The sequence below is a fragment of the Anolis sagrei genome, chromosome 11 (assembly GCF_037176765.1).
Source record: "Anolis sagrei isolate rAnoSag1 chromosome 11, rAnoSag1.mat, whole genome shotgun sequence".
NCBI lineage: Eukaryota > Metazoa > Chordata > Lepidosauria > Squamata > Dactyloidae > Anolis > Anolis sagrei.
Window position 1 is genome coordinate 10314640 of NC_090031.1, and position 19470 is coordinate 10334109.

Sequence of the window (19470 nt, forward strand, 5' to 3'; positions counted from 1 at the left end):
TTCCTTCCTTCCTTGCTTCCCTTTCATCTTTCCCTTTCACCCTTCCATCCTTCCTTCCTTCCCTTTTGTCTTCCTTTCCTTCCCTCTCTCCCTCTTTCTCCTTCCATCCTTTCCTTCCACCCTTCCTTCCTTTCTTCCTTCTCTCCTTCCTTCCTTCCTTCCTTCCTTCCTTCCTTCCTTCCCTCTTCCTCTTTTCATCCCTCCCTTCCACTCTTTCATCCTTCTCTCCTTCCCTCTTCCTCTTTTCATCCCTCCCTTCCACTCTTTCATCCTTCCTTCCTTCTCTCCCTCCCTTCCTCCTTCCTTCCTTCCTTCCTTCCTTCTTTTTTCCTTCCTCCTTCCCTTTCACCCTTCCTTCCTTCCCTTTTGTCTTCCTTTCCTTCCCTCTCTCCCTCTTTCTCCTTCCATCCTTCCCTTCCACCTTTCCTTCCTTCCTTCTCTCTTCCCTTCCTCCTTTCCTTCCTTCCTTCCATTCATTACTGGGCAGCCAGTCCTCCTTGTAGAGAGTGCTAGCGTGCTGCCCCCAAATTAGGAAGTTTCCCCATGCCTGGCATAGATACACTTCAAGCTTTTCTTTTCCATTGCTGGAAGCTTTGGCGTTCAACACTTTTGTTTTGAAAGAGGGAATGATAAGCATGCAGACACTGTAATCTCCATCTTTTTCGGCCAAACGACAAAGAGTGTATTACATTCGCCAGCAAGTGCTTTTTTTTTGTTTCAGAGTTTTTATAATTGAGGTGTGCATTAGATTTGATGGCGCATGAGACTTGAGTCAATCCGGGTGTTATCTAAAGTCATACTAAGGGAGCAACATGAAAGCCACCAGCTACCAAGGTACAGGATGTTGGGAGTTGCAGGCCCTCTACTAAAGCCAAAAGAGAGGAGCAGGCTTACCTTGACGGCTTCGGCATGGGTCACCTTGTCCAAAGCCTTGCCATTGACTTTCAGGATCTGGTCGCCCACCCGCAGCCCTTCCTTCTCGGCCAAGGAACCCGGTTCCACCAAGGAGACGTAGATGCCCACACCATGCTCCGAACCACCACGGATGCTGAAGCCCAGCCCTTCGTGGGCTTTCTGCCGCTTGAGGGCCACCTGACGGAGCTCCCCTTGAAGTGTCCCAGACCCCAACGGGGTCACCGTCCCTTCGAAGGGGGCAACGACTTCCAATGGGGGCTCAGGCTGAGAAGGTAGGGACCTGGGGGAAGTGGAGGTGGCATCAAGGCTGGGCAAGAAGTCGGCCTTCAGGTAGAGCCCCTCCGAGGTGTATTGATCGAAGAGGAGCTGGTCCGAGCGTGGGATGACCAAGCGGAGCATGGGCAAGAGCCGACGTTTCTCCGGCCCGTCCAGGAGGACCCTGAGGGTCCGCACCAAGTCGTACACGTTCCGACGGCAATGGTAGACGTTGAGGCAGTGGATGAACTGCTCCCGTTCGGCCTCGCTCAACAGCAGGTTCAGGGCCCCATGGAGCTTCCTCACGTTGGCCGAGAGGAGGCGGAGGCCAGGGCCCGAGGGGGCACTTGAGGGTCCCGGGCTGGACCTGGAGGAAGAGCAGGACTCCAGCGAGAGGCGGTCCAGATCCGTGCTCATTGCCCCCTTCCGCCGCCTCGCCCTCACCTCCAACAGCTTCTGGTGGGTCAGGACATCATCGGTCCAGCGCGTTGGAGATGGGTCAGGGGACCACTACTGGCTTCCCTTGCTTCTCTTTATCCTAGGAGTCCAAGGGAAAGGAGGGGAGGCCATGCTCCTCTCTTTCCTTCCCTCTTTCTTTGCTCCCTCTCCTCACTCCCTCTTCTTCCTCCCTTCCTTCTTCCCTGTCTTCCTTCCTTCCCTTCCTTCCTTCCTTGTTTCCTTCCCTAGTTTTTCCTACCTGCCTGACCTTCTTCCTTGTGCGCTCTCTTTCCTTCCTTCCTTGCTACTTTCCTTCCCTATTATTTCTTCTCTTCTCTCACTCCCACTCCTTTTATCTCTGTATTCTTCCCTCTTTCCTTCTTTACTACCCGGCTTCTTTCTTTCTCTCCTTCCTTAATAATGATAATAATAATAATTTATTTATAACCTTCTCTCTTTCTTTTCTTCCTTCTTCCTTCTCTTCCTTGCTTTTCTCTTAGTTTTTCCTTCCTTCCTCACTCCTTCTCTCTCCTTCCTACTTTTCTTCCTTCCTCACTCCCACTCCTTCTCTCTCCTTCTTCCCTTCCTTGGTTTTCTCTCTCCTAGTTTTTCCTTCCTTCCTTCTTTCCCTCCTTCCTTTCCTTGCTTTTCTCTCTTGTAGTTTTTCCTTCCTTCTTTCCTTCCCTCCTTCTCTTCCTTGCTTTTCTCTCTCCTAGTTTTTCCTTGCTCCCTTTTCTTCCCTTCCTTGCTTTTCTCTCTCCTAGTTTTTCCTTCCTTCTTTCCTTCCTTGCTTTTCTCTCTCCTAGTTTTTCCTTCTTTCTTTCCTTCCCTCCTTCCTTTCCTTGCTTTTCTCTCTCCTAGTTTTTCCTCCCTCCCTTTTTCTTCCCTTTTTTCTCCCCTTCCTTGCTTTCCTCTCTCCTAGTTTTTCCTTCCTTCCTTCTTTCTTTCCATGCTTTTCTCTCTCCTACTTTTCCTCCCCTTTTCTTCCCTTCCTTGCTTTACTCTCTCCTAGTTTTTCCTTCCTTTCTTTTCTTCCTTGCCTTTTTCTTTCCTAGTTTTTCCTTCCTCCTTTTTTTCTTCCCTTCCTTGCTTTACTCTCTCCTAGTTTTTCCTTCCTTCCTTTTCGTCCTTGCTTTTCTCTTTCCTAGTTTTTCCTTCCTCCTTGTTTTCTTCCCTTTCTTGCTTTACTCTCTCCTAATTTTTTCTTCCCTTTCCTAGTTTTTCCCTCCCACTCCCAACTGACCACCTAATTCCTCCCTCCTTCCTTCTCCCCTTCCTTCCTTCCTTCCTTCCTTCCTTCTTCCCTTCCTTGCTTTTCTCTCTCCTAGTTTTCCTTCCTCCTTCCCTCCCGCTCCCTCTCTCTTCTTCCTGCCTGCCTTCCTTCTTTCCTACCTGGCTTCTTTCTTTCTCTCCTTCCTTCTTTCTTTCTTTCCTCCCTCCCTGCCTTCCTTCCGACGTTCTTCTGGGAGAGAGAAGGTGGCTTCCTTTCCCTCTTGGGATGTTTTCAGGCAAGGAGACCGAGAAGTGCAGCCGATCTCTTCCTCGGGTCGTCGCCTCCTTCCTTTGGATCCCAGCCAGGAAAGAAACCCTCCGTTGCCTGGGCGAAAAGGATCAATACAAAAGAGAGGGATCCATCCAGCCGAGAAGAAACAGCCAAGGCGGAAAACATCACAAGGATGCCAAGGTGCGCTTCTCCTTAAAGGACAGGTTTCTGCACCTGGCTCATGGAGAGGACCCAGGCTTGACTTGGCCAAGGGCTCCTCCGGTATCCGCGGCTTCTCCTCGAAGGGAAGGAAGAAAGGAAGGCAGGCGAAGAGTTGGCTCAACTGTTGAGCGGCTCCGGCGTCTCTGCCTCCCGGGGCGGCCTCTTGGCAGCTACAGCTCAGGAAATGACGCTCTTCTCTCGTTACCGGGCGACAGGCTGATCCCAGCCGGTTCCTGGGAGGGGAGGGAGGGCAGGAAGGAAGGAAGGAAGGAAGAAGGGGAGCTAGCAAGCAAGCAAGCTGCCGCCCTCTCTGCAGGTTTCCGAACAGAGGCTGGATGGCCATCTGTTGGGAAGGCTTGGACGGTGTCTCCCTGCCTGGCAAAAAGAAGGGGGTTGGACTGCATGGATCTTGGGGTCCTTCTCAATCATATCTATCTATCTATCTATCTATCTATCTATCTATCTATGTAACTCATTATCTCATTATCTCTGGCTGGATGGCCATCTGCCAGGAGGGATCGGATGGTGTCTCCCTGCCTGGTAGAAAGAAGGGGCTTGGACTGGATGGACCTTGGGGTCCCTCTCAATCATATCTATCTATCTCATTATCTCTGGCTGGATGGCCATCTGCCAGGAGGGATCGGATGGTGTCTCCCTGCCTGGTAGAAAGAAGGAGCTTGGACTGCATAGATTTTGGGGTCCCTCTCAATCATATCTATCTATCTATCTATCTATCTATCTAGCTCTCTATCTATCATTATCTATGGCTGGATGGCCATCTGCCAGGAGGGATTGGATGGTGTGTCCCTGTCTGGTAAAAAGAAGGGGGTTGGACTGGATGGACCTTGGGGTCCCTCTCAATCCTATCTATCTATCTATCTATCTATCTATCTATCTATCTATCTATCTCATTATCTCATTATCTCATTATCTCATTATCTCTGGCTGGATGGCCATCTTCCAGGAGGGATCGGATGGTGTGTCCCTGACTGCATGGTGTGTCCCTGACTGGACTGGATGGACCTTGGGGCCTTTCTCAATCATCTCTATCTGTCTGTCTGTCTATCTATCATTATCTATGGCTGGATGGCCATCTGCCAGGAGGGATCGCATGGTGTGTCCCTGACAGGCAGAAAGAAAGAGGTTGGACTGGATGGACCTTGGGATCCTTCTCAATCATATCTATCTATCATCTATCTGCCTATCATTATCTATGGCTGGATGGCCATCTGCCAGGATGGATTGGATGGTGTCTCCCTGCCTGGCAGAAAGAAGGAGGTTGGACTGAATGGACCCTGGGGTCCCTCTCAGTCATATCTATCTATCTATCTATCTATCTATCTATCTATCTATCTACCTACCTACCTACCATTATCTATGGCTGGATGGCCTTCTGCCAGGATGGATCAGATGGTATCTCCCTGCCTGGCAGAAAGAAGAAGGTTGGACTGGATGGATCTTGGGGTTCCGCTAAATCATATCTACCTACCTACCTACCTACCTATCATTATCAATTGCTGCATGGCCATATGCCAGGAGGGATTGCATGGTGTCTCCCTGCCTGGCAGAAAGGAGGTTGGACTGGATGGATCTTGGGGTCCCTCTCAATCATCTCTATCTATCTATATATCTACCTACCTATCATTATCTATGGCTAGATGGCCATCTGCCAAGAAGGATCACGTGGTGTCTTTCCCTGTCTGGCAGAAAGTAAGGGGCTGGACTGCATGACCCTTGAGGCCCTTCTCAGTTCTATCAATCGATTGATCTATCGCACTATCTATCTATCTTTTTTATCTATGGCTAGATGGTGATTTGCCAGGATGGATCCAATGGTATCTCCCTGCCTGGTAGAAAGACGGGGGTTGGGCTGGATGGACCTTTTTTTTGTTTGGTTTCTCGATATTTAATGAGAGGCTGAGCTTCTTGCATGCTTCTGCAAAGGCTTGTAGGTCTTCTTCTGAATGCGCACATACTATGTTATCATCAGTGAATTAAAGTTCTATAACAGATGTTGTCATGACCTTGGTTTTGGCTTTCATTCTGCTGAGGTTAAATAGCTTGCCGTCTGTCTGACAGATGATTTCCACTCTGGTGGGAAGCTTCCCATCAACAAGATGAAGCATCATAGCAATGAAGATGGAGAATAAGGTTGGGGCAATAACACAACCCTGTTTGACACCTGAATCCACCTTAAATGGGTCACTTTGGGAGCCATTGCTGTCCTAGACTGTTGCCATCATGTCATCATGGAGGAGCCGCAGGATGTTCAGAAATTGTGAGCCCTGTTTCCAGGTATATTTCACCTGCTGGTTCCACAAACAAAGTTACATGTGTGTAATCAAAGTCCTCCCAATAGATGGCCATCTAAACTCTACTTAGAAACCTCCAAAGAAGTAAACTCTGCTGGACTCCAAAGTATCACAATCCACAGTCAAAAAGGTGGAACCATTAGGTGGCATCTCTTTTCCTGCAATTTGAATGCATTGCTCCATTGTGTCCAAGTCTTCAGAGCAGCAGAAAACAAGTGTGCCCCTTTCTCCTCAATGGTCTCTCTTGTCACTTCTCAGCCTTCTTTTCTCCAAGCTAAATGTCCCCAGTTCCTCAAGCTGTTCCTTCCAGGGATCCCTGGTTTTCAGACCTACCTACCTTCCTTCCTTCTTTCCTTCCTTCCTTCCATCTGTTCTTCCTTCCTTCCATTCTTCCATTCTTCCTTCCATTCTGCCTTCCTTCTGTTCTTCCTTCCGTTTATCCTTTCCTTCCTTCCTTCTTTCCTTCCGTTCATCCTTCCATCCTTCCTTCCTTCCTTCCGTCCTTCCTTCCATTCTTCCTTCCTTCTGTTCTTCCTTCCGTTCTTCCTTCCGTTCTTCCTTCCATTCTTCCTTCCATTCTTCCTTCCATTCTTCCTTCCATTCTTCCTTCCATTCTTCCTTCCTTCCTTCCTTCCTTCCTTCCTTCCTTCCTTCCTTCTGTTCTTCCTTCCATTCATCCTTCCTTTCTTCCGTTCTTCTGTCCTTCCTTCCTTCCTGCCTTCCTCCCTCCCTCCCTCCCTCCCTTCCTCTTTCTTTCTGTTCATCCTTCCTTCCATTCATCCATCTATCCTCCCTCCCTTCCTTCCGTTCTTCCTTCCTTCCATTCTTCCTTCCTTCCATTCCTCCTTCCTTCCTTCCTTCCTTCCTTCCTTCCTTCCTTCCTTCCTTCTGTTCTTCCTTCCTTCCTTCCTTCCTTCCTTCCTTCCTTCCTTCCTTCCTTCCTTCCTTCCTTCCTTCCTTCTGTTCTTCCTTCCTCTTTCTTTCTGTTCATCCTTCCGTTCATTCATCTATCCTCCCTCCCTCCCTTCCGTTCATCCTTCTTTTCTTCCTTCCTTCCTTCCTTCCTTCCTTCCTTCTCTCTTTCTGTGTGTTGAGGGCCTCTACAGATGGAATACAACAGGTGTAGACCTTCCTGGGTTGAATCCCACCTACTTTTAGAATTCCAGAGCATTGATGCACCCTTTGCCTATCCTCCAGAGCACATCTTCCTGTTCTTTTGGGGATTCAGCAACAAGTGTTTGGGGAGAGTAAAGGAAGAGAGGGTTACAACTATGGAGCCTCTAAATTAAATGCAAGCCTTGAAGTGTTCGAAATGCCTCCTCTCCCCCCCCCCCCCTTGCTAAGCAAGCATTTGCAAAACCTGATGTTCTTAAGACAGAGGATTAATTGTTTGCCCAAGAAGCTAATCTCCTTGAAGTGTGTGTTTTGACGCTCCTCGTTCCCAAGGCTTTGCTTAATTATCGCAAAAAGGGTTCTTCATATTTACAGAGTGCGTTCTGTCTCCTGAGCGTTTCGGAGTGTGCCAGCCAATTCCCTCTGGAAAGGCTGGGCCTACAAGAGCGTAAAGGGGGGGCATGCTAGAGAAAACACTGCAAATCCCTTCAAAGCAGGATATTTCTTTAATATTGGTCTTGGTAAGGCAGAGAAGGTGAAGTGACCTGTGCCAGAGATCAGACAAACCAGATGCCCATATGGAATGATAAACTCAGAGTACTGGAAGAGACTCCAGGGGTCATCCAGTCCAACCCTTTCTGACAGGCAAAAAGACACAATCAAAACACTCCTGACAGATGGCCATTCAGCCTCTGTTGAAAAACCTCCAGAGAAGGCGACTCCACCACATTCTCAGACAGCATATTCCACTGTTGAGTGGCTATTACCACCAGGAAGTTCTTCCAAATGTTTATTCATTCTATGAAGTAGTCAGTCCAATTTCAGCATCTGTTTGCCCCCCACCCCCTGGTTAGTACAATATAGTAATACCAATATTGTGCTATGGTAATAATATATTATAATAATCAAGGTTACAACAACATCTGTTATAGAAATCCAATATGCAGATGATAACGTAGTCTGCGCCCATTCAGAAGAAGATCTACAAGCCACTCTATATAACTTTGTAGAAGCATATGAGAAGCTCAGCATCTCATTGAACATCGAGAAAACAAGTGCTCTTCCAGCACTCACCAGCCAATCCCTCTCCAATGCCAGAAATACAGCTTAATGGTGTAACATTAGAAAATGGTGACCATTTCTGCTACCTTGGCAGCCACCTCTCCACAAAAGTCAACACTGACATTGAAATACAACACTGCCTGAGCTCTGCGAGTGCAACAACATCTGTTATAGAACTCCAATATGCCGATGATAACGTAGTCTATGCACATTCAGAAGAAGACCTACAAGCCACTCTAAATACCTTTGTAGAAGCATATGAGAAGCTCGGCATCTCATTGAACATCGAGAAAACAAAAGTGCTCTTCCAGCAGTCACCAGCCAATCCCTCTCCAATGCCAGGGATACAGCTTAATGGTGTAACATTAGAATATGGTGACCATTTCTGCTACCTTGGTAGCCACCTCTCCACAAAAGTCAACACTGACACTGAAATACAACACTGCCTCAGCTCTGTGAGTGCAACAACATCTGTTATAGAACTCCAGTATGCTGATGATAACGTAGTCTGTGCATATTCAGAAGAAGACCTACAAGCCTCTCTAAATACCTTTGTAGAAGCATACGAGAAGTTCGGCATCTCATTGAACATCAAGAAAACAAAAGGGCTCTTCCAGCAGTCACCAGCCAATCCCTCTCCAATGATAGAAATACAGCTTAATGGTGTAACATTAGAAAATGGTGACCATTTCTGCTACCTTGGCAGCCACTTCTCCACAAAAGTCAACACTGAAATACAACACTGCCTGAGCTCTGTGAGTGCAGCATTTTTCCAAATGAAGCACAGAGGGTTTGAGGACCGGGACATCCGTAGGGATACCAAGGTGATTTTTTATAAAGCTATTGTCTTCCCAACCCTGCTATACGCCTGTGAGACGTAGACTATCTACAGACGTCACATGCAACTCCTAGAATGATTCCATCAGTGCTGCCCCGGAAAATCCTGCAAATCTCTTGGGAAGACAAGCGGACAAATGTCAGCATGCTGGAAGAATAAAATAATAAATAAAACTTTATTTATACCCTGCTCCATCTCCCCCAGGGGGACTCGGGGCGGCAAAGACCACCAGCATTGAAGTGATGGTCCTCCGCCATCAACTCTGCTGGATCGGCCATGTTGTCCGGATGTCTGACCACTGTCTCCCAAAGCAGTTGATGTACTCCAAACTCAAGAACAGAAAATGGAATGTTGATGGGCAGGAAAAGAGATTGAAAGATGGGCTCAAAGCCAACCTTAAAAACTCTGGCATCAACACTGAGAACTGGGAAAGCCTGGTCCGTGAGCGATCCAGCTGGAGGTCAGCTGTGACCAGCAGTGCTGTAGAATTTGAAGAGGCACTAATGGAGGGTGAAAGAGAGAAACATGCCAAGAGGAAGGTGCATCAAGCTAACCCTGTCCAGGACCGCCTTCTACCTGGATCCCAATGCCCTCACTGTGGGAGAACATGCAGATCAAGAATAGGGCTCCACAGTCACCTACATGCCCACCGCCAGTACATTGATCTTGGATGGCAATCCTACTTGGGAGGATCGCCTAAGTAAGTGTATTTACATATTACTTATAACCTGCTCTGACAATGAGGGATCGCCTAAGTAAGTGTATTTACATATTACTTGTAAGCTACTCTCGGGGTGAGAAGGGTGGCATATAAATATTGTAAATAAATAAACAAACAGCTATCGCTCTTTCTCTCTCCCTGTCACATAAATGCATCTCCGTAAATGTGACAGAGTTTATTTATTTAGGTCTTGTACTGAATGAAGGCTTTACGATTTGTTTCCCTGCTGCTGTTTCCCATCCAAAGCTCTGGTCCAGTGACTGACGTCTGATTCTCAAAACACAAAATCTGGAATAGGTTTGGACTTCCAGTGATGCGAGCTGAATGGGCAATGATGCCGAGCTAAATGGCACACTGAATGAACTCCCAGCGACGCAAAGCGAATGGATATTTTGCAGTTGAATGGAGGGTACTTTGGTTCAGCGCTGGAGAGAGCCTGTCTATTGGTTTGGATGTTGAAGTAGGAGGTGATCCCTCATAGTTTGAGGATGATTGTCTTTTCAGATGTGGCGTCTTGGCGGTGGTTCCATAGGTGGCTGTGGATCCCTATTCTTGATTCGCATGTTATCTCGTAGTGAGGACATTGGTTTCCAGATGGAAGGCGGTCTTGATTAGGGTTGGCTTGACATGCCTTCCTCTTGGCATGTTTCTCTCTTTCGCCCTCAATTCATGCCTCTTTGAATTCTGCAGCACTGCTGGTCACAGCTGGTCACAGCTGACCTGCAGCACTGCTGGTCACAGTTAGATTGCTCAAGAGCCAGCGCTTCCCAGTTCTCGGTGTCTATGCCACAGTTTTTGAGTTTGGCTTTGAGCCCATCTTTCAATCACTTTTCCTGCCCATCAACATTCAATTTTCTGTTCTTGAGTTTGGACTAGAGCAACTGCTTTGGGAGATGGTGGTCGGGTATCCGGACAAAGTGGCCGATCCAGTGGAGTTGTTGGCAGAGGACCATCACTTCAATGCTGGTGGTTTTTGCTTCTTCCAGCATGCTGACATTTCCCTGCCTTTCTTCCCAAGAAATTTGCAGGAAGCAACACTGATGGAATCGTTCCAGGAGTTGCGTATGACATCTGTAGACAGTCCACTTTTCGCAGACATATAGCAGGGTTGGGAGGACAATGGCTTTATAAGCAAGCACCTTGGTCTCCCTACGGATAAACTAGAGTGAACTAGGTTTCGAATCCTCTCTTTTCAGCATTCAATTGTCCCTTTTTTCACATTATGCTCGGCTTTCTCTTCTGTTCATTCCTAATCAACAATCTGTGCTCAGTTGTTCTTCCTCCTCATGAAAGCTTTGATAAGAAAACAGAGCCGACAGAAATCCATTGTGGTTCTTTCATCCCAATTGAGGATGAAATGCATAATTTTGTGACTGCAGAGAACATCAGATAAATGGAACTTAATCCCTTCTCATGGATTTAAAACACGAAAAGCCCTCTAGCCAAAAGAGGTTGGGGGAAAGGAGAGAGAGACTGAAATGAGAAGACTTTTCCAATGCAACTATCTCATGGAAATTTGGAGAATCGGGTCTCGTGGCTTGAGTATTGGGCTCAAAGAAAGGCAAACACTCTCAAAAGAAATCCTGCACACTAATCCACTTGGATAGAGTCACTATAGTGGAGATAGGGTAGTATTTTATTTATTTATCGTGTCAGAAACAAATTGAGAATACAGTTATAATGCACAGAAAAACCACGAAGTTAAAAACTTGACATTATACTAAGTGTCCTTTGGCCAGAAACTGGCCACTTGGAGTGTCTCTGGTGTCGCTGTAAGAAATTCCTCCATGGTGCATGTGGTAGGGTGCATGATCCCAGTAAGGTGGCTTTCTGCAGCTGGCAGATGGTAATCTTGTCAGTGCTGATTGTGTTTAAGTGCAGGCCAAGGTCTTTAGGCACTGCACCAGGTATGCCGATCACTACTGGGACCACCTTGACTGGCTTGTGCCAGAGTCTTTGCAGTTCGAACTTTAAATCCTCATATCGTGTCAGCTTTTCCAGTTGTTTCTCTTCAATCCTGCTGTCACCTGGGATTGGAACATTGACAATCCATACTTCATTTTTTAACATGATCATGAGGTCAGGCGTCTTTGTGCTTCACAACTCTGCCAGTCTGAATTCGGACTGACTGACTGACTTCAGAGTAGTTTGACATGCTCATTTTCTGTAACCTTTTCCAGGCTTGTTATCCCACCAGTTCTTTGTCACAGGCAGATGGTATTTGTGGCACAAGTTCAAATTAATCATAGAATCATAGAATCAAAAAGTTGGAAGAGGCTTCATGGGCCATCCAGTCCAACCCCCTGCCAAGAAGCAGGAATATTGCATTCAAATCACCCCTGACAGATGGCCATCCAGCCTCTGTTTAAAAGCTTCCAAAGAAGGAGCCTCCACCACACTCTGGGGCAGAGAGTTCCACTGTTGAACGGCTCTCACAGTCAGTAAGAGAGTAAGTTCTTCCTCATGTTCAGATGGAATTTCCTTTCTTGTAGTTTGAAGCCATTGTTTCGCGTCCTAGTCTCCAGGGAAGCAGAAAACAAGCTTGCTCCCTCCTCCCTGTGGCTTCCTCTCACAAATTTATACATGGCTATTATATCTCCTCTCAGCCTTCTCTTCTTCATGCTAAACATGCCCAGCTCCTTAAGCCGCTCCTCATAGGGCTTGTTCTCCAGACCATTGATCATTTTAGTCGCCCTCCTCTGGACACATTCCAGCTTGTCAATATCTCTCTTGAATTGTGGTGCCCAGAATTGGACACAATATTCCAGTTGTGGTCTAACCAAAGCGGAATAGAGGGGTAGCATTACTTCCCTAGATCTAGAATGCTCATCTGAGCATTATTATTATTATTATTATTATTATTATTATTATTATTGTCAACCTCAGAGGACACCAATGGCCAACCTTTTTGGAACAAATTGTATCAAGAAACCCCAATGAAACCTATTGTTAGCCATAAGGAGAGGTGGGATGACAACAATAACAACAACAACACCAACAACAATAGGCTTGTGTTAGGATTGGCATAGGTCCGAAACAACTTAAAGAAATACAGCAGCAACAAGAACAACAACCACAACTGATTAAATATCCTTCTTCAGCCAATCGCCTTCCAAAGGAGTAAACCACCAAGTCGCGGATGATGGGAGTCATAGTCAATCCAGGACATGGTGGGCTGTCTACTATAAGTATTTATTACTGAAACAGTTGCCTGCCATCTTCTGCCATCCAATAAGTCATCAAAGGTGTTTCTGGTTCACAATCACTTTGCATTCCTGCCTTCTTTGACTCCATGATTGCTGCTACATTTTGAAGCAGAGCAGATTGGATAGAAGATATTATTATTATTGTTATTAGGAGTTCAGCAAAGTCATTTGTTGCCAAGCAAAATAAGAAGAGCATCAACTTGCCAGGGAAGTGTTTACTGTCAACCGATGTAAAAACCGGAGAGCTTCTTTCTAATGAGATCAGCTTGACCCTTTCATCAGCAACCAGAGCACAACGAATCAAAGCATACAGCTCTACTTATTACAGAGCGGGGTTTTATTTTAAGTGCCAGAGATAGGCTTTCAAGAATATATTTAGGCAAGAAGGAAGTGGAAAGAGATCAATGGTCACAGGCCCTTCGAAATGTTAGAAACGGAAATAGAGATGTCTTTTGCACCTCTGTCAGTTCTCAGAGTGGGGATTGCCAATCTCTTTCTCTCTTTCCCTGTTAATGCAACTCAGAACTATACTTAATGTGACTTGTCTTGCTTAGATTCTAAGCCTAAAAGGCAAGGAACAGGCAAATGAATGATCTGTAAGCTGTCCTGGGAGCCCTTTGGGTTGGAAGGCAGAATACAAATACTCTAAATGAGGACATTTCCATATTTCTTTGCATTTTTGGCAGGCCGTGTGCCCTGTGAGATTATCCCCAGACGTACCCTTTCAGATGGAGCCTAATAGTATCTGTCCAGACTCTTCTTCCTGCATTGCATTGCAAAGTGCAAGAAAGAAAAGTAGTAGCCATGGGGAGCCCTCTCAGCCCGGTCATAGCAAATTTCTACATAGAACACTTTGAAAAACAAGTCCTGGAAACAGCAACAAAAATGCACTATATGGTTCTGAGAAACAAGAAATAATAATAATAATAATAATAATAATAATAATAATAATAATATCATCTATATATTTTAACTATGATGAACCCTACCTTGAAAAGAGACAGGTAAGAAACAGTTATTATTATTTGACAACAAGATGAGTCCACAGCAGACAAGACCACTCTGCTGGCTGTTGTATTGGATCACATGTTGGACACTTCCCTAGGGCTGTGTGATGTATCGGTGAATAATGCATGCAGATCCCAGTAAGGTGGCCTTCTGCAGCTGGCAGATGGTAATTTTGTCAGTGCCAATTGTTGTTGTTGTTGTCATTATAATCAGCATCTATGTATTTGTTGCATCCCAGTTCAAGAAACGAGACCATAAGATTAAATCCACCACACTGGACTGTAGGAGAAGTAATCCTTGTTTATTGATGAAAAATTGGTTACAAAAGAAAGGTAAATACAAAGTCAAAAAGCCACAGAAAAACACAGCAGTCAGTAGAATCTCTGAACTTGAGCAAAATTTCAAAAGCCACAATACAAGAACCAGGAATCTGTTAGCCTTTTACTAACCATGAACTTGATAACTAAGCCTCTGGGATTACCGGCCATGAAACACAGGAATTCTGCCAAGGCACAGCCACAGTCCCAAACGTTGCTTGATTTAAAGAGGCACCTAGCAGGAGGCCTCTTAAACCAAAGAAGCTATTCTTTGAAACGCCCCTTGACTTTGAAGTCTGGGCCTGTCTCTCCTGTAAACGATGTGACCTTCGTAGAAACTGGGAAATATTTCTGTCTCTAACTATCTGTTCTCTTCGGTCCTCATTAAAAACCCCAGGTGGAGAGATATCACGGCTAGTGATATCACGGCTAACTTCCAAAACATTTTCCTCCAGCTGTTGAGTTTCATTTTCATCCCTGCTGACCTCTGCATCAACAACAGATTCCATACTGTCAGAGTCAGGGAGAGCTTGCTCAGTTGGAAAAACTATCAGAGATCAGGATCAGGCTGAACCCCAACAGTATTATGTTGAGGAGAGACAGGTAGTTATTATTATTATTATTATTATTATTATTACTATTATTGACACAAAAGTACAGTATGTCACAGCAAACAAGATCTGTTCGACTTGTGATTTTGTATCACAAAATCACAAGTCGAACACTTCCCAAGCGTCTAGGATTGTGTGATGTATTTTCAAATGATGCACGCAGATCCAAGTCAGGTGGCCTTTTGCAGTTGACAGATCATGATTTTGTCGATGTTTATTGTTTCCAAATGCCGGCTGGGATCTTTTGGCACGGCACCCGGTGCGCCAATGACCACTGGGACCACCTGTACTGGTTTATGGCAGAGCCTTTGCAATTTGATTTTGAGGTCTTGATAGCGGCTGAGTTTTTCCTGTTGTTTTTCCTCAATGCGACTGTCACCTGGTATGGCGACATCAATAATCCAGACTTTTTTATTTTCCACAATCGTGATGTCTGGTGTCTGGTGTTCCAAAACATCATCATCATCATCATCATCATCCTTATTATCATCATCTATGTATTATGCTGAACTCCCTTGGCAGAAATAGCCCTCTTCTGCTCCCTAAAGAATGTCCTCCTCCCTTCCTTCCTTCTCCTCTTTCTTTGTTTCCTTCTCCTCCCTCTCCTCCTCCTCCTCCTTCCTGCTTTCTTTCCTTCACCATTTGGAGCCATGGAAAAAAACTAAACAAGTTCTTGGACCACCTCAACAGCACCCACTCAAACATCCAATTCACCATAGAAAAAGAAATGAAGGAAAACTGCAATTTCTAGATGTCCTAGTCACCCGCAAACCCAATCAACAACTGAGCCACACACTTTACAGGAAACCTACACACGTAGATAGATATCTATATCAAAATTCCAGTCATCACCCAAGTCAACAAAGAAGCACAATTAAAGCCCTGGAAGACCATGCAAAAAAATCTGTGAAGTCCACCTTCTCCAGGGTGAACTGAACCATCTCAATTGGCCTCTACAGGCCAATGGAGACTCCACCACAGACATCAGAAGAGCTGCAAGACCAAGAACAGGCCACAAAAATTAAGACAATGATCCACCCAGAGGAAAAGTGTTCTTATCATACATCAAGGGGACTTCTCACTTCATAGGGAAGCTGAGGAAGTAACACAACCTATAAACTATCTCCAGACCCACTAAGAAAATCCAAGAAATGCTATGTTCAGCAAAGAACAAGAGGGATCCTCTCACCTCTGCAGGAGTCTACCGTATCCTATGCAACTGTGGACAAGTCTACAGAGGGACCACCAAATGCAGCAATGTCCAGACACGAATCAAGGAACATGAAAGGAACTGCAGACTAACTCAACCAAATAATCATAGACTCATAGAATCAAAAAGTTGGAAGAGACCTCATGGGCCAACCAGTCCAACCCCCTGCCAAGAAGCAGGAATATTGCATTCAAATCACCCCGATAGATGGCCATCCAGACTCTGTTTAAAAGCCTCCAAAGAAGGAGCCTCCATCACACTCCGGGGCAGAGAGTTCCACTGCTGAACGGCTCTCACAGTCAGGAAGTTCTTCCTCATGTTCAGATGGAATCTCCTCTCTTGTAGTTTGAAGCCATTGATCCGCGTCCTAGTCTCCAAGGAAGCAGAAAACAAGCTTGCTATGGCAGAAGTCAGCCATAGCAGAGCAACTGATGAACCAACCTGAACACAGCGTATTATTTGGGAACACAGAAATGCTGGACCATTCTCATAACCACCATGTCAGGCTACACAGAGAAGGCATTAAAATTCACAAGTATGTGGACTATTTCAACAGAAAGGAGGAAACCATGAACATGAATCTGGCTACCAGTATTTAAAAAACTCTAAAATCGTAGAGTAAATAAAGAACAACACTCAGAAAACAGGGGAATTCCAGACAGGAAACAATTAGGACCAGCTAACATCTCCCAACCAAGGATTCCTACAAGCAGGAAGCAGCCAGGCTTTGAATCTGCAAGGCCATTCAAAGCTAATCAAGGTGGCCAAGTGCAACATTCACACTTGTCTCCAACAGACAAGAGTTCTTTTTCCCACCCTGGACATTATTCCACAGATATATAAACACCACTTGCCTAGTTTCCAACAGAGCTCACAATCTCTGAGTATGCCTGGCATAGATGTGGGCAAAACATCAGGAGAGAATGCTTCTGGAACATGGCCACATAGCACTGAAAACTCAGTGATTCCAGCCATGAAAACCTTCGACAACACATTAAAACAACAAATCAAGACAAGTAAACTTTATGAACAAACCTAGTTGTAACTGTCCAGAATCTTCTTCCTCCATTGCGTTGCAAGATGCAATAAAGACAAGTAAACAAAGAATTTCCCCTTACCTTTTAGGTAGCATCCTCCTCATTGAAAAGATCTCAAGGTCTTAAAAGCTAGCATACTTGTTGTAGTGGTTTGGGTTAGCTCAATAATGTTATCACCCCAAAACTGGTTTTGGAATTTGTCCTAAAGCCAGTATAACCCTCCCTTTTCTCTGTAACGTCATGTCAGTATACTATCCTTAGGTCCTGTCATGCTCCCTACTGTCTTGCCATGTACCTTTGCTATGCAGAATAATAATAATAATAATAATAATAATAATAATAATAATACTTTATTTATACCCCACCTCCATCTCCCCAAGGGGACTCAGGGCAGCTTACATGACGCCAAGCCCAGCAATACAATACATCAATATAAACAGAACACAGCAATAAAAAGTAATAAAATACAATACAATACAAAAACCATTATGAATAAATAACAGAACCACATGTATAGCCACTACTGGATCTTTCCAAACATGCTTTTCCAATGTGATCATATATTTGATTGCGCACATTTTAACGTTCATATATGTAACTAGCTGTACCCGCCACACATTGCTGTGGCCAACCTTCCCTCCCTCTTTCTCTCCTTCTTTCTTTCTCTCCTTCCTTTGTTCCCTCTTTTTCTTTCCCTTCTTCTTTCTTCCTTCTCTACCTGTTTCTTTTCTCGCTTCCTTTGCTCTTTGGTTCCATCATTCCTTGTCTCCTGCCTTCCCTCCCTCTTTCTCTCTTTCATTCCTTCTCTCCTTCCTTCCCTCTTTCACTTTTTATTTCATTCTCTCCCTTCTTCTCTCCTTCCTTCCTTCTCTACCCTTCTGTCTTTCCTTCTTTATCTCCTTCCCTCCTTCTTTCCCTCCTTCTCTCCTTCCTTCCTTCTCTACCCTTCTTTCTTTCCTTCCTTTTCTCCTTTCCTCTTTCTCTCCCTCCTTCTCTCCTCCCTTCCTTCTCTACCTTTCTTTTTTCCTTCCTTCTCTCCTTCCCTCCTTCTTTCCCTTCTTCTCCCCCTCTTCCTCTTCCTATTTCTCTCCCTCCTTCCTTCTCTACCTTTCATTCTTTCCTTCCTTCTCTCCTTCCCTCCTTCTTTCCCTTCTTCTCCCCCTCTTTCTCTTCCTCTTTCTCTCCCTCCTTCCTTCTCTACCTTTCTTTCCTTCCTTCCTTCTCTTCTTCCCTCCTTCTCCCCTCATTCTCTTCCTCTTTCCCTCCTTCCTTCTCTACCCTTCTTTTTTCCTTCTTTCTCTCCTTCCCTCCTTCTTTCCCTTCTTCTCCCCCTCATTCTCTTCCTCTTTCCCTCCTTCCTTCTCTACCCTTCTTTTTTCCTTCTTTCTCTCCTTCCCTCCTTCTTTCCCTTCTTCTCTCCCTCCTTCTTTCTTTCCTTCCTGCTCTCCTTCCATCCCTCCTTCTCTCCCTTCCTTCGTCCTTTCTGTGTATGTGTCTTGTGTGTGTATATGCATATATGTGTGTTTCTGTATATATATATGTGGTTTTGCGCATGCGTTGTAATGTTTTTTTTAGTCCCTTCTGCTTTGTTTTTTAGTATTTTTATGAGTGATGGTCACTCGTTGGCCTGGGAGGTATCTTGTGTCCAAATCTGGTGTCAATTCCCCCAGTGGTTTTTGAGTTCTGTTAATACCACAAACGAACATTATACTTTTATTTATATAGATAAGGATAATGGACAATGTGAGAAACTACTTGTTAGGAAAATAATTGTGTGGTCACAGGTTAGTATGGTAAGATCCCATTAGATAGGAATGCAAGCCTATTTTGCTTAGGTTGAGTTCTGGGTTCTCTCATTCATTGCATTTTGACTAATGGGATAATATAGTATGCCAAATGTTTGAACTGTACCACCTTTAAATATTTGATGCTTGTGAGGTCTGTCAAAGTGCTGAAACTGTTGTACAGGAACTCAGTCAAGAGGCAAAGGAAAATCTGTCTTCTAAGTCCTCTTAACTAGAGCATTAAGGGCCCGCCAGCTGCTTTCAAGGACTTTAGCTGATTGGCTTACAATCTGGCCACCTTTGCACATTCAGCACTCATGGCTACACATTCAGCACTCATGGTACCAAATGCCTCAAGATGGAAGCAGATGTCTTCCAAATATTGTCTCCCATAACAAAAAGCAAACATCTTCTATCCTAATACGAAAATCTAGAAGAGCTGGCGGGAGATGCAAGAGACGAAAAAGGAGCATCTGATAGAATGGCTGCCAAGCAGTTCAAAGAACTGTCCATGGTGCTGAATCCTTTTTGGAGGTAGGCTTCAGCACATTAACATTTAGATTAAAACATCACTGGTTATACTGGTTATTGCCAGCATTCAACATCACTAGCTATACAGGTTACTACCAGCATTCAACATTATTGGTTATATTGGTTACTGCTTGCATTCAACATCACTGGTTAATCACTAGTTATACTGGTTACTGCCTGCATTTAACATCACTGATTATACTGGTTACTGCCAGCACTGAACATCACTGGTTATACTGGTTACTACCAGCATTCAACATTACTAGTTATACTGGTTACTGCAAGCATTCAACATCACTGGTTAATCACTAGTTATTAACTGCCTGCATTTAATATCATTGATTATACTGGTTACTACCAGCATTCAAGATTACTGGTTATACTGGTTACTGCCTGCATTTAACATC

General features: G+C 44.9%; 1 protein-coding gene across 2 annotated transcripts in view; it reads right to left on the reverse strand.

The window, feature by feature from the left end:
• Window positions 1–3553, reverse strand: part of WHRN (whirlin) — an 86818-nt gene extending 83265 nt beyond the window's left edge. The window contains exon 1 of one of the 2 annotated variants that reach the window (XM_060757331.2): window positions 895–3553. In XM_060757331.2, the coding sequence (XP_060613314.2) occupies window positions 895–1587 (693 nt within the window). In that variant the 5' untranslated portion in view covers window positions 1588–3553. The remainder of the gene's footprint in view (window positions 1–894) is intronic. The other variant, XM_060757332.2, reaches the window with a different exon arrangement.
• Between the last annotated feature and the right edge of the window lie 15917 nt (window positions 3554–19470).